The sequence below is a fragment of the Clarias gariepinus genome, chromosome 5, assembly GCF_024256425.1.
Source record: "Clarias gariepinus isolate MV-2021 ecotype Netherlands chromosome 5, CGAR_prim_01v2, whole genome shotgun sequence".
NCBI classification, from domain to species: domain Eukaryota; kingdom Metazoa; phylum Chordata; class Actinopteri; order Siluriformes; family Clariidae; genus Clarias; species Clarias gariepinus.
The window spans coordinates 26833885-26848992 of record NC_071104.1 but is presented as its reverse complement, the minus strand read 5'-3'; the positions used below and the strand labels follow the sequence as shown (position 1 = coordinate 26848992).

The 15108-nt window shown below is 37.0% G+C and overlaps 1 protein-coding gene across 5 annotated transcripts in view; it reads left to right on the top strand.

Annotated features, from left to right (window-relative positions):
• grb14 (growth factor receptor-bound protein 14) overlaps window positions 1-15108 on the top strand; it is a 60467-nt gene that overhangs the window by 42912 nt on the left and 2447 nt on the right. For all 5 annotated transcript variants that reach the window (XM_053496387.1, XM_053496386.1, XM_053496388.1 and 2 more), the window contains 10 exons: window positions 2241-2362; window positions 2875-2949; window positions 4621-4758; window positions 6537-6647; window positions 7010-7105; window positions 7326-7388; window positions 13458-13574; window positions 14062-14128; window positions 14209-14296; window positions 14434-14527. In XM_053496387.1, coding sequence (XP_053352362.1) covers window positions 2241-2362; window positions 2875-2949; window positions 4621-4758; window positions 6537-6647; window positions 7010-7105; window positions 7326-7388; window positions 13458-13574; window positions 14062-14128; window positions 14209-14296; window positions 14434-14527 — 971 coding nt within the window. The remainder of the gene's footprint in view (window positions 1-2240; window positions 2363-2874; window positions 2950-4620; window positions 4759-6536; window positions 6648-7009; window positions 7106-7325; window positions 7389-13457; window positions 13575-14061; window positions 14129-14208; window positions 14297-14433; window positions 14528-15108) is intronic.

Below are 15108 nucleotides of genomic sequence, written 5' to 3'. Positions count from 1 at the left end.
ATGTACTTCTTACCTTTATGCATCCCTATTATACATCTATCATTTTTGCTCCTTTAGAATGATTACACATTTCTTCTTCACCACATTTTTTCCCTCCTGGATTTATTTTTAGAGAAGGAGCCAGTGAGCCTTACCTACTGTAGCAAATATACTAAACAGGTGTCCATCCATCCATATAGGAATGTCTGTAGTCCAGCTTGGGACTTAGGAGACCAGTGGTGACCACTGTATTTATTCCCATTTCGTATGACTGTGGAAGGACCTCCAGTCACTAAACAGATATAATTGAATGCTGCACAGATAATTGAAACAGGACTTTTTCTAAAACATATCTCTGTTTAAATTATTGAATCTAAACCTGCATCCACAAATTACCTCTAATTTGTTCCCTTAAATGTATGATTAGTGCTAAAATGAGCCCATCTGTGGCCAACAGGCTTTTGCCTGAAGGAGTTTGATATTGAAATTAATTTAAAATTAGTATTCAGTTTATGATGTTTAATATTTATCTTAATGTTGCACAATAGTCAGAAAGTAATTTATCTATCCAATGGGACAATAGTACCATCCATTGTTCTTTATCTAAACTAAAGGACTAAATAACAATAAATTCTAAAGAATGGCCAAATCTATGAAGATGAGTAGCAAAGGGAAAAGCTAGTGTCACTGTTGTGCTGTGGGGGAATTAAGCTTCACTTTTTCACTTTAAGGTCACCCAATACAACGTTCTCTGTACTGATTACCTTTATCATCTGATGAAAAATTTAATTCCTAGGAGAGGTCTTAACGAGGATGAATAAATTCCCCATCCTCCAAGTAAGTTGTTCTAATTTGTTACTCTGAAATTTTAAAAACTCAGGTCTAACCATTAGAATTAGAGCAAACAACCTATCTTCTACTAATAATGTAATAATGTTTTTCTTTTTTTTTTTTCTTTTTAATTGGTAAAGCTGCAGAATTTGGGGTTTAAATAATTTAGTGCATAAGTAAAAGTTTATAAGGCTGCACATTAGTGGCAGATGTTTAACATGTAAAGGACACTAAAAAACACACTATGCAAAATAAGCCCGGTGAACCATGCTGACTGCTATTAGGCTCTGTGCTGCTAGATAGTGAAAAAAAAAACCTGAATGAAAGTTTAGTAACTGTAGACTTCAATGGGAAATTTGTTACTTTGTCAAATCAGTTTCATGATAAGGAAGGAGGCCTACTCATGCTCAATTTTGTGTTGATACAAAATCTATCTTAGATGTAAAATTTATTGCATTGACATTTATTAATGAATGGCTTAACTTTATTAATTAATTTATTTTTAATGACTTGGTTTTAAGACAATGTAAATAGCTACAGTGAATATAACATTTCACTTTGTACTGTATATTAATTTTAGAGTTTTCCCTCTAGGTAGCATTTAACTTATAAAAAACATAACTGCTGGAGCTTATATGGCCAGAGTGATGGACTCATGTAACCCTACCCATACCTCAAGAGCTTCAACTTACTTTAGGGCTAGCATTATTCTTATTATCCTAATTGTTTTTGCAAGAGCTACAAGTATATTCACACACAACTTATCCAGAATGCATAAAATGCGGATCGGAGATTCCATAGCCAGCTACTGGCAGAAGCTTGTAACTGTCCACAAATCAGCGACGACTAGAAATACCCCGTGCCTCACAGCAGGAGATCACAGATACCCAGAGAAATAGCCAGCATGCCAATGCATTTTGATGAGGCTCGCCAGCCCTGATTGCGGTTATGCTATGGGAATTAATTAGTCTTGAATATCATCATTCTCACTCTTCCAGATGGCCTGCTCTAAATAGACGCTTTCCATTCATTCATTAAACATTCGTTTGGGTTTCCAGGAGCTGAATAATGTTTAATGAGAAAAATGAAGCAATGCAGTTGAGTCAGTCAGCCTTCCCTGACTCCCGGCACCTCACACATGGTATATTCAAAGATTACTCATTGATGAAACATATTTAAAAAAAGGAAAACTTAGTTAATATATTTTTAAATCTCATATTAGCTGATCGTTGGGACAACAAAAGGTAGCGTAAGGAGTAAGACAAAATCCAGATACTGAAGTTGCTCTTAAAATGCAGTGCTCTCATAATAATAATTTACTTTACTGAATTGTGTGTGTAGAAAAAATTATGCAAATGGAAAAAGGTGCACAGTATGTTAGTTTTTCTTTTTCTTTTTCACTGACTTCTCTTTTCTTGTATTGCTTTCAGAAAGAATCATAGAAGACCATGAATCAGTCTTGGAAGTGCAGTCTAACTGGGGCATGGACTCAGACAGCCGCCTGTATTTCAGGAAGAATTATGCCAAATATGAGTTCTTCAAGAAACCTCTGGTGTGTAGTGTTTTTTGTGTATGTGTGTTGTTCTCAGAAAAAAAAGTCTGTGCTGCCTAGGTAATGTATAACAGATTGGCGGAGTAGCAAAAATGCAAGACAAGCCTTCTTTGTCATTTTAACCAATTTATAATCCATGCACAAAATCAACGTTTTATATACTCTAAAGTTCCAATCATTAAGCCTTTTAGGGCTTTTGTTCTTATGACAAACAGACTCGACTCAATTACTAGTCTTATTATTCTTATTAGGAGAGATCAGTTTATAGGTTTTGATGGAGTTCAAAGACTGGTAGGGAGTTTTTAAAGATCAGTTTGACTTGCATCTGACTATGATCAATCGACTTAGAGAGGATTATTTCTTTCCAGCAGGTTTAAATGAAATGATGAGTTATAGAGGTGACTGGCATTTTATGGCACAAATTGTGAAAATCTGTTTTGCCCTCAGAGTCTTTGGTGATCATGATGGCTGGTGTCTGTTGGTACCGATTGATGTTTTTCTCATGTTAACAGGATTTTTTTCCAGAAAGCATGGTGTCTATATCGAGTGAAGCAAATGGTCTCATGAACCACTCGCAGCTTATCCAGGTATTGGCTGTCAGCAGTCTCATTCTCGCCTTCTGTTTTAAATAGGGCTGTACATATATTATTACAATATTATCACGTTAATGCATGTGATTAATCTAGAAATGTTAAAGCCTTACTACTTGTTTTAACTCAAAATAATTTTATTATAAAGTTTAAGCCTAATTGCTTCCCGAAATCGTAGCATGGTTACTTGGCTGTGTGTAACAGTGGCACGTTTAGCGTGGATAATAAGATGACTAAGGAAACATCACCAGGTGTACTGAACGGCTGGTTCCATTATAAAAAGGTTCTAGATTGAAGTTTGGATAAAACCAAAATTGTGTTCTCGAGCTACCTTCAAGGGGAACTAGACTCCTAGAATTAAGACTACATGTGATATGTGGGAATGGAAGGTTCTTTATTCCAACATTGCATGTTTATAATACAAGTACTGTAAATCTGAGTATTTAAAAATTTAGATTAATCAGACTATGACTGTGATTAACTAGATAAAAAAAAAATTGATTGACAGAACTAAACATATTTAAGTCACAGTATTAAAACAAACAAAAAAATACCTACAAAGAGAACAGCACTAGAAAACAGTTTGCCCCCCATTGTAACCCATTACAATACTTTAAATCTACTATACTTCCTGCAGTACTGTGCGAATCCATTTAACATCTCATGCTTGAAGCATCAATTTCCATGAATCATTTATCTGATCATCCAAGAAACATTAACTTAACCCTGTCACCTAAATACATACACATGGAATATTTAGAATAGGAACAGGAAGCTGCTTTTTTACCTTTCCTAAAAGTCATGGTAAGAATTAATCTCGCATTTTTACTTATTTTCATACTAATGTGTAACTGATGAGGTCACTTTGAAGTATATTACTGTTACTTAAATTCTAGAATAAATTTTAAGTATAACAATTTATTTTATGTAAATCATAGGGTGTCTTTATAGAGATGGGGAAAATTCCGTTACATAGCGTGATTCCTTTATGTGGCAATTCGTAACACACTCTCCCAAGATTTGGCGAATCAGGACATTCATGAAATAGTAATACTAACAGAATCGAAATATATTTATACATTTGTCAAACAGCCATATCAAGAGCAACTTACATTTTTATCGCATTGTACATTGTACAACAGAGAAAACTTGGTAGAGGTGGGGTTTGAACCTGGCAACGTCTAGACCAAAATCAACCATAATCAATCAACTCATCCACTTCCCTACAAACTGAATTGGCACCTACAGTAGGTATTGTGGTATCATATTGGGAGGTCCATGGTGATGCGTATCCCTACTAAATATCTTAACCTTTATTCATTTCAGAGCAAATACTGCCATTTTAAAAAATGTTATCTTAGATTCAGGGTTGAAAATAATTTTAATTTTTTAATTAGTTACTTTTCAAATGGTAAAGGTGTGAAGTGGTACTCCGCAATTCTGGAATCATTACATTGTTCAGTAAATACAGCAAAACTACAGTAACAAACAAGTTTTACTGTATTCCAGGTTACGGATTGAAAGTCTTAAAGTTTAAGGGGTTAATTTGAAAACAAGTTTTAGAAACGTGTGTGTTTTTTATCATTGTACTATTATGTGAAATTATGTGAACGACTGTTGACTTAAAACATGTCTGATTTGTGCTGTTTGGGGTCTGTTTGCTCTCAGACATTTCTCAACTCCAGCACATGTCCTGAGATCCATGGCTTTCTCTACTCAAAAGAGCAGGGCAGGAAGTCCTGGAAGAAGTTCTATTTTGTGTTGAGAAGGTCTGGGCTGTATTTTTCCAATAAGGGCACATCAAAGGTAATAGAAGAAACAAAATAACAACACAATAATCTGTAATTTTACACAACAATCACTCTGACTCCCTTTCATATACGACACTGTAATACATAGCTAAGAGTAAGTTGGTTGAACGTCTTTTACTCTACAAAGGTATATAATACCTGCAGCTCTTAGTTCTAATCATGTATTGCACCACTTGATCTTACCACTTGGGCTCTAGAGGCTAGTAACATTACTTACTTAAATCACTTCTAGCTTATCTAGTCTGAAACAAATATAAGTGACGGACAGAGCTTGGTTTGATAAGCCTGCGACAGATCATTTCAAAGCACCCTCATTCAAGCACTAATCTCCTGCAGTCCTGCTGTTAGATGTGACGGTTAGATCGAACAGCACGGCATTGTGGCCCTCGGCTGGCCAGAACTGGTCGGGCAGGATTGTCTGCGGCAGATCCTGGGGCTGTGCCAGTGTCTGAACCCTTCCCACTCACCACAGGTGAAGCTTATACCTGCTAGGTGCCATGCCAACCAGTGCGGCCCTCCTTCCCTTTTTCCTTTTTTCTCAACAAAGGGTTGTTGTGAGCCACGTAAGAGGAGCCCCGCTCTCTACTAACTAATACTGTCCGGGTGCACAAAGCAGCTCTGCGTCTACTCCTCATCTTTGCATTTGATTACTTAAAAAATATATATATATATTTCTGCTGCACATATTAAAACTGTCTGCTTTTTGCCTGTTGCATTCATTTCTCTTTTTATGTCCTCAGGTCTGTCAATCTCTGTCTCTTTTGTGTGTCTGTGCCAGTTATTGACTGTTGGGAAATTAGAATAGCGTAGCACATAGACAAAACGAGACAAAGGCTTGCTTTGTGTTGCTTTGCTTGGGAAAGCCTTTCTTTCTTTCCTCTCTTTCTCTTATTCTCTTCTTTTCACTTGGCTCCCTTTCACTGTTGTTAAGATAAAGCTGCTGGCATTGCAACATGTATGCATCTATCTTCTCTTGTACATATTACACCCTGGTTGTAATTGAGAGGGTAGCCCCATTTGAAACAGAAGGGATTGCCATATAAGTGCCTTACATTGTGCGAGTTTTGCCCTTGATTTTAATCATAACATTGCAAAGTCCTTGAGAATGTTTCCAAACACTGAATGCTTAATCCACATCTTTTAAGTGGAGCTTAGACAAACCCTCAAACTAAATCCACATCATTTTAACTGGTCTAGTAATTTTAGTCCCACTGCTGCAATGTAAGCCACAGTCTTAATGTCCTCCTACGCGTTAAACCCTGTTGCTGCCCTCAGCTTCTTCACTGAGATGTCTCAGAATAACAATTTTAATCCACGACAGCCTCAGCTGTGCTTCCTGTGCTTTAAAAGTACGCCTTCACCTTCAACTTTTTCTTTTTTTTTGTTTTGTTTAAACTATTAACAGACTTATAATTATTCACATTAGCCACCTTCTTTATCTTATGCAGAAATTTAGAAAGTTCCAAGCTTCTTGCTTCACTCTTCTCTTCTTTGCTTATTAATCACTCACCAGTTCATGCACACCCTGGGTAGGCTTTCCACATTTTACTACACCCATCATGCTGGACATAGCTTACATGTTTACATTCATCCCCCTGCTATGGCAGGCTTAATGTTAGAACCTAGGGATAGGGCCAGAGGAATTTAGGGCACCCCCACCCTCTCATCATCTCCACATAATCACTATCACGCACATCGTTGTTTATTGCATTAAAACTCAGTTGATGTATTCAGAGAGATTCATCTATGTGTTTTTTTTTTCTCTTATGTAAGGAACCCAGGCATCTGCAGTTTGTTGCAGAGTTTTGTGACAGTGATGTCTACACTTTGTTATCAGCCCGAAAAACACACGGAGCTCCCACAGACTACGGATTCTGTATAAAGGTATTTGCGAACGTTGCTTTACAACACACCCAAGCTAAATCCGCGAACACACACGTTTCACATATTTGATTGTGCAATGTTGATTTTGAATTATATTACACATACCATCTGTGCATAGTTAAGTTTATGATATAATAGCCCTAATTAAGTATCCCATTTGTCTGTACCTCATTGTTTAATGGGTGTTATATAAAGCCATAATCAAACACAGTGTCTGGCTTCTTATCTCGCTTCATCATTTTAGTGTTATGAGAAGCCTGAAATGATCTAACTCATAGAGATATTATAAAATGTGATTGATATCATAAAATGTTTGAAAATGTGACTTAAAAAAACGTTTCTATGTGTGATTCGGTGTACAGCCGAGCAAGTCAAGCTCTGCTAGGGACCTCAAACTGCTGTGTGCAGATGTGGAGCAGACCAGAACCTGCTGGATCACAGCTATGCGCCTCTTCAAGGTGAAAAATTCCTTTGACACTTTATGGGATTCTCTTTTTTTCCTTCCTCTCTCCTCTTAACTTTTCTAAAATCCTCTCATAGCCTTTCTCAAAATAATATATATAATTAATTAAGCATATGTAAAAAAGGCCCACATAATGTCACTATTTGCTTATTGGATCTTTCTCGACCTCCATAACATCATCTGTAACATGGTTACATGTATTGTAATGTATGCAGTTTGGGATGCAGCTGTACCAAAACTTCATAGAGCCTCATCATAAGCAGAAAATCTCTCCAATGGTGAGTTGATTCTCTCTATGCCAATGCCTTGAAATTTGACAGTAGTTAGTTAAAATGCATGCTGGTTAGTGGAAATCCAATAATCACAGTCACAATCCACAGATCTGGTCAAAGCATACTAAGAAGAAAACATAATGTGATCATCAAGATTGAAAGATAGAACAGGAGGAAATAAGAAAATTGGGAGAAAACATGGGTAAACTACAGTATAGTTATGGTAGATCCTAAAGCAGGTTTAGCAGTGTAGTGTTGAACATCTTGATTCTATTTTAAACCTGGTTCTCAAAGGAAATGTTTTGAAACAGTTCAAAGCGCACATGGTCTCTCATTACAAATTCAACACATTTTTGCAGTGAACACCCCAAGCAGAATTAGTTATGCCCTTGATCCAGCCATGTGTCTTAATCACATATGTATATGTTGTATATGTTATACTGTATGTTCAAAAACAGCATGTAGTCCAAATTATATACAGTACATATTACATTTGACAAAATCCTGTCTCTTTTTTGGGTTAGTCCAGTGGTTCTCAAACATTTTCTGTCATTCCCCACTTAAGAGGGTGGGCGAATTTTCAAGCCCTACTTGTCAACAAAATGATAATGAAATCGGCCAAGTTTACTATTTATTGAAATATCAATTTCTAAACCAATAAGATCAAATAACACCAAGTTCAAAACAGATAAAATACGCATGCAATTGTTATAACAGGCTTACTTTGTCACTTATCTAGAGCTTTCTTTCAAAGAAGTCGAGTGGCTTATTAACGTGACTGGGGTGTGTTGTCTCTAAGTGTCTTCCTACTTTGTTCGGTCTCGTGCTGTTGGCGTTATATTCCTGCCACAATTCTGAGCGCGCAGTGTCTCCCCTGCTCGCTCAACATGTTCTCTGCGCATGCGCGACTTCTCGATTCTGTGCGCCTGCACGCGCGTGCAACATTTATTTTCTGTGCGCGCTCGACTCACCACAAAACTAGCCAATCACAGACTTCCACACGCTTCTTCTGATTGGCTGTTCCTTCTCTATCAACTGGCAATATCGACCGCATAACGGAAGCGTTGTAAATAAAGGTTTATAAGTAAAGCGACTGAGTTGTCCAATTTGACTTTTAGTCGATCTAGTGTAACAATAAACTATATGGATAATTAGATAAGTAAATAAAAACACACAGTGGACAAACAAAACTGGTATATACTAATACTTCATTGAATAAAAAAACTATAATATTTGTTTCTAATATTTATAAATAAATGCAACTTTATTTACAATGCTTCCCTTATATAATTATTTTCTTTTGATTTTGTAAAGCTGCTTTAAGACAATGACCATTTTAAAAGCACTATACAAATTATAGTATGCGTTATGCGGTCGATATTGCCAGTAGAAGTAGCGTGTGGAAGTCTGTGATTGGCTAGTTTTGTGGCAGTTTTGTAACACTGGACAAAGTTGAGCGAGCGTACAGGCAGAGTCGAGCGCGCACAGAAAATAAATGTTGCACGCGCGTGCAGGCAGAGTCGAGCGCGCACAGAATCGAGAAGTCGCACATGCACAGAGAACATGTTGAGCAAGCAGGGGAGACACTGCAGGTGCAGAATCGAGCTGTTGAGCGCGCAGTGGATACACTGCACGCGCATAAAGTGCTTTGTCTGCTCTTAAAATGTCAAACCGCGCGCTCAGAATTGTGGCAGGAATATAAGACCATAAAACATCAGCATACACATTGAAATAAATGAAATTACATACATAATACCGAATGTTTTCTTATATATTGTTCCTCTGCAATTAACATGCCGACTATTAACATGGTTGTTGCACTATGGTTCCACTTTTTCTCTGACGTTATTTTAACTAACTTGTGTTAATGATCCATTTCTTTGCGTGTGATTGTTTAGATTCTAGTGTCCGATCTTTATTGTCAATAAAGAAAAGCACGAATTAGAATATGTACTTTCCTATTATTTTCCACTAATTCCCTCCCCCCCCTGTAATCCCCACTAATGACCACACTTTGAGAACCACGGGGTTAGTCCAACTTAATAAGTGTATGGAATTAAGCTAGTTGTCATTACTTAAGATTATAAGACAAATGTCAATTTTTAAGAAAATAAAAGCTGACGAAATAATGTTTATCTGATCTTGTTATTGGTTTGTTTGACAGGTCAGTCCCATTAGGTAAAATGTGTGCGAGAGAAAGAGAGACTTACTTTGAATTGTAAAGGGTGCTTAGGCCCTTGGTGCTTTGGTATTAAGTCCTAACTATATGAGGAACACATTATATACACTGTCTGGACAAAAAAATCCTCAAAATTATTGGCCTGCAGCAAGCAAACGACTAAGGAGATTTTAAATGACTGGAACTGGGTTAAGAACAGTCCAACACATTATAAAAATACCTGGAAGGATAGTGCTGAACTGTCAACCTTGTGGAAGAAATGTGGTCAGAAAAAAAATAATGAATGGAGATTATTTAAAGTCTGGGTTAAGTTGCATCATTAAAAATCAACAGTAGAAATCACAGCTATGTTTAATAGTGGATGTAAAAGCGTTTCCACATGCACAATGTGATAAGAATTCAGAGGATTGGAACTAAACAGTATTAGTAGACTTTGAAACAATGGAAAAGGGTCATAGGGTCTGAAGAGTCCGCACTGACTCTATTCTAGAGCAATGAGTGCTTTAGGGTAAGAAGAAAAAACACCTGAAGCACTGCACCCACCACGCATACAGTAGGGCCAATGTAAAATATGTAAAAAATATTGTAAATAAATAATGTCACAATGTGAAACAAAACTCATACAAGAAAAATTTGAAAAAGGCCAGTCAAAATGGCAGGTAACCAGGACATCTGTCAGGTGTCTCCTTTGGGGTGCTCAATACTAGGGACTTGGCCACAGACCTGAGTACACCTGACCCTAAAGTCTGGTACGTTTGTGTAATGTGAACCAGGTCTACTTGAAAGAGTGGCTTTGAGCATGCTACGCTGCACTCATGGAAGGTTCGAGGCAGATATCAAAACTAACTATACCAAAACAAGGAAGTGGATGCCTTATTAGAATGTGTTATTTTCAATGTCCTCTGTCTGCTCTAAAATCTAGTACAGTATGTGTGTAGAACTTGCTGATCTTATCCTCTAAAAGAAGGAAGGTATTGCAGTTATTGGTAGATTGCAAACCAAACCAGCTAGGTGCATTCTGCCACCTACTGTATTGGAGACACTCAAATGTACTTGGCTACAGAACAATATTACTATTACTAAAGATTGGATTGGGCACCATACAAAGCAGTAGTATGAAAACAGCTATAGTTTTGAGTGAGGTGCGATGAATTATTGACTACAGAGAAAAATGTTGAGTGGTGTTAGATCTTGTTTTATTTTATCTCCTATTGTCAGTGTTAAAGGCATCTTGGGTCTAAAATGAAAGAAAAATTAGAAAATTAAATGTGTAAATCAAAGTGCCCATGGATCCAGACTTTTAGGCCAACCTGTAAAATATAGAGTATAGAGTTTAATTCTAACCATGGAAATAAAATCTACCAGAATCTCATTAGTCTCAGTTTACATAATATCATAATTTATTTAAAAAATGCAAACTAACAGAATGCGGATTATGTATTTTTCTTTAAACAACCATACAGTAGATTTTATTGCATTTGTTAACGCTAGTGTATAAAAACAAAATAAACTATATGTATGATTATTATGGTGTGTGGACTAAAATATGTCATATGCAAGGCATAATATAGTATGTCTGGTTATAACGAAGCATGTGGCTGTAATCAATTTGATGTTGATTATTTTCCAATAACAGCCTGTCCTGGCGTGTTTAGTTCCTCTTACACCACAGTATTAGTTAATAAATCACAGCAGATTGTACCTTTTATTTGTTTGTTGTTACATTAAATGTTGCATCGAACACCATGCTGTGGACGTTAGTTTCTGGAATCGTTTTTTTTATAGATGCTATAAACATTCATTACCTTATAAGGTTCATTTTTATCCCCCTTAAAGTAATACACAAAAGCAGCTTGCTTTGTTCCTAAGCACAAAGTGTTCTGTTCTGTAGACTTTCCCGTGTTAGATAACTTAAAGGGGCAGCTTTTTATCTAACCGTTATACAATGACAAAATTGTTAAATAAACATTTCCTTATAGCAAACATTCATTTATTAAATTTAGCTCAGAGATAAATTAGCTGTTCCTGTAGAAAGTACTGTATTAAAATGAAGGCAGTATTATAGAGCTATGGCTTGTCAGAGCTGCTGTTATTGCACATCAATCAATGCCTTCAAAACACTCAAGAATTCAGTGGTACGGTTTAATTTTCAGCTTACAAAAATAAAACTCTCTCAGAGGTTAGAATGTTCCTTTTAAATTCAGCATGATGCGTCTCTGTTGCTCCAGCTGGGCTGTTTTATACACCTTCTGAGTTCTCTATTGATGGGGTAAATGGAGGCAGCAGTTTTACGCTCATTTCTGAGAACGATTTACTAATGTTGCGTCTAAATAAGAGTATTGTATGTGACTAAAGCTCCCTGAGCTATTTTTAGTACCTTGTACATAATTGAGGAGACAGACTAACTCTAAATATATCTCAGCATCAGCTGCTCACTGACTTTACAACTCGTCACCTCTGCCTTGTTGTTAGTGGAGCACAGCAAGTGGGTCCTAACCTGGACGGAGTGCAGGAGTGTGAAAGCATTTGTGGCTGCAAATCTAGAGTCCGAGACAGAAGTCACGGCTTACGAGAGTCATAAGACTTCAACACCTGCTGTTCATAGAAGTGTTCCCTGAACCATTAGGATCCAGTTACTGTTAAATGTGAGGCCCATGGTACATAGTGATTATAGTAATTCTAGATAGGACTGACTGGAGACCAGCACAAGAATTATGTTATACTATTTAAAAAAGCATACTCACCCCTTCTTTCTTCACCATCTACCACTAAGCAACAGCGTTTTACACAGAAAGGATGTAAATATTCCTAAAAATTAAGCCTGTGACAAGAATCATCTTGGTTAACCATGTGGAATAAGTGGAGTAAATGGTTAAACTGGTTCAACGGGCAAAGGCTACTGTATGATTTGTAATATAACTTTGGGTGGTTTTTACACAAAGTCTTTACTGTACATACATACAGTTAAAAATAATAATAACACAGTTATTATTATTAGTAATTATTTATAATAATTACTAATAATAATGATCCTGGTCAGGCTTGTAGTTTAAACCACAGCTAATAATGACAACACAGGAGAATTCACCTCTGTTGCTACACCAGCTTTTTGAAAGGTCACATTCATACACATTTATGCACTCTTTCTTGTACCGAAGGGCATGACCCATTTAATGCAGACAGGCCACCAACCTGCATGGTATTGAACAATATGAGGAAACCCACACGGACATGCAGCCAGGACATGCAACCAATCACATACAGTACAATTACCTGAGCTCGGGATTAAACCAGAGAACTGTCAGATCAATACTAGCCACTGTGCCACTGTAACTAGTTGTACGTCTTATTTAAACACAAGTTTAACTAATAAAAAAACAATGCAAATAATTATCCCTGCTGTGTCTCTGTATTGGGTTTGTGCATTTTCATCACTGTTCAATGCATGCAAATAGTTTTCCCTTTTTTAAACTGGTGGAAAATACGTTAAGTGTTACAAGGAGCTGTTACAACAGAAATAAACACAGGTCTACTAGGAATGAAGCCCCAATAAAATTTTGTGACTCAAAATCCTGAAGGGATCAAAAATTTATGACAGGTTCTTACTATATACTGTACATATAGTAGAAAGAGTATCAACCTGTAGTATATAAAGCTACTAATCTACTCAAATACATCTTAATATTTAATATTATGGTCTGTAGTATTGGCGATCAGAACAAAAATTGCATTATTAGAACACTGGATGGCAGCATGACTCCACAAAGATAAAAGAGCATTGAAGAGTGTGTGTGCGTGCGTGCGTGCATGTGTGTGTATGTTTATTGTACTGATAGAAGAGAAATCCTCAGTCCCTAGTTCTTTTTGTGCGTTATGCATGTGTGCATGTTTTTCAGAGAAGCATTTCAGAGAACTCTCTTGTGGCCATGGATTTCTCAGGGCAGAGGAGCCGTGTGATTGATAACCCATCAGAGGCTCTGTCAGTGGCTGTGGAGGAAGGTCTATCATGGAGGGTGAGGCACAAATGTTGACTGAAAGATGTTGCTTGTTTTCTGTGAAACTGGAGATGTCACATTCTCGATCTGCTGTGTAAATCTGTAGGAATACTTAGCGCTGATTGAGCTCAGATATTGATTTGCTTACATTTAACGTTTCTGTTTAATTGGCTCTGGCATGTTGTGCCACAGCCAGTCAGAATGTTTTATTTAGAAGTGTGAAAAACAGGCATATTTTGTCAGGTCTTCCACTGTGAACCCAAGTCTACCAACTGACATGAGGAGCTCAGTCTGGCAGGTCCTACTGTATGATGATATAGCTTGTCTGCAACTAATATAATTAATATAGTACTCAAAGGGTAAATAAAACACTTTATGGTTTTGAGACCTATCTTTGGGTCACAACAGGATCCGTGCATAAAGCACTGTAAGTAATAACAGTTGCCATGATAGTAGTAATATGACTTGTTTGTGCATTAGGATGATAATTACTTTTCTCTTTCAGAGGAAGAGCTGCCATCGACTTAGCCACGGAAGCTGCTCCCCCTCCCAAAGCTCCCTCTCTAACATAGGTCAGTCTTCCATTCTCACTTCCATTTTTTTTTTTTTTACCTTTTATGGCATACGCTGAATTTGTTCTCCTGCTCTGTAGCAATCCACATGGCTCAGCCGTGGTTCCACAGCAAACTGTCTCGAGACGAGGCTCACAAACTGATCACCCAGCATGGCCTCATTGATGGGTACTTCTTGTTCCATGTGTTTTTTTTTTTTATTGTTATTACATTTAATCTTTTATCCATATCTTCTCTTTATCTTTTGTATTCTTCCACTGTCTTTTAAATACAATGGTTTAATTTTCCATTTTGTTGCTATTCAGAGTTTTCCTTTTAAGGGACAGCCAAAGCAACCCCAAGACCTTCGTCCTGTCCCTGTGCCATGCACAGAGAATCAGACACTTTCAAATAGTGCCTGTAAGTTCTGTTTTAACTTTGGATAAGTTTAGACATACACTACCGCTCAAAAGTTTGGGGTCACTTCCAAATTTCTTTGTTTTTGTTTAGTGATTTATTTTCTACATTCTACAACAATAGTGGGAATTTCAAAACTATAAAATAACACATATGGAATTATGGTACGTATGGTGATTACGTAACAACAACAAAAACAACAGTTAGTTGTTAATTTAAGACACAGAGGTCAGCCTTTCTGTAATAGTTCTTTCAAGAACAGTATTGTCAAGTGCATTTGCAAAATCCGTCAAGCACCATAATGAAACTGACTCTCATAAAGGCCATCCCAGGAGGGCGAGACCAAAACCTACCTCTGCCGCAGATGAGAAGTTCATTTAGAGTTATCAGCCTAAAAAATGACCAATTAACAGCACCTCAGATTAGAGGCGTTATGAAGTCTTTACAGAGCATAAGTAGCAGATACATTTCAATATCAACTGTTCAAGGGAGATTAATGCATTTTTTCAGCATTCATTTACACTGTAGAAAGGAAAAGGACTATCATGGAGTCAGAAAGTGACCCCAAACTTTTGAACGGTAGT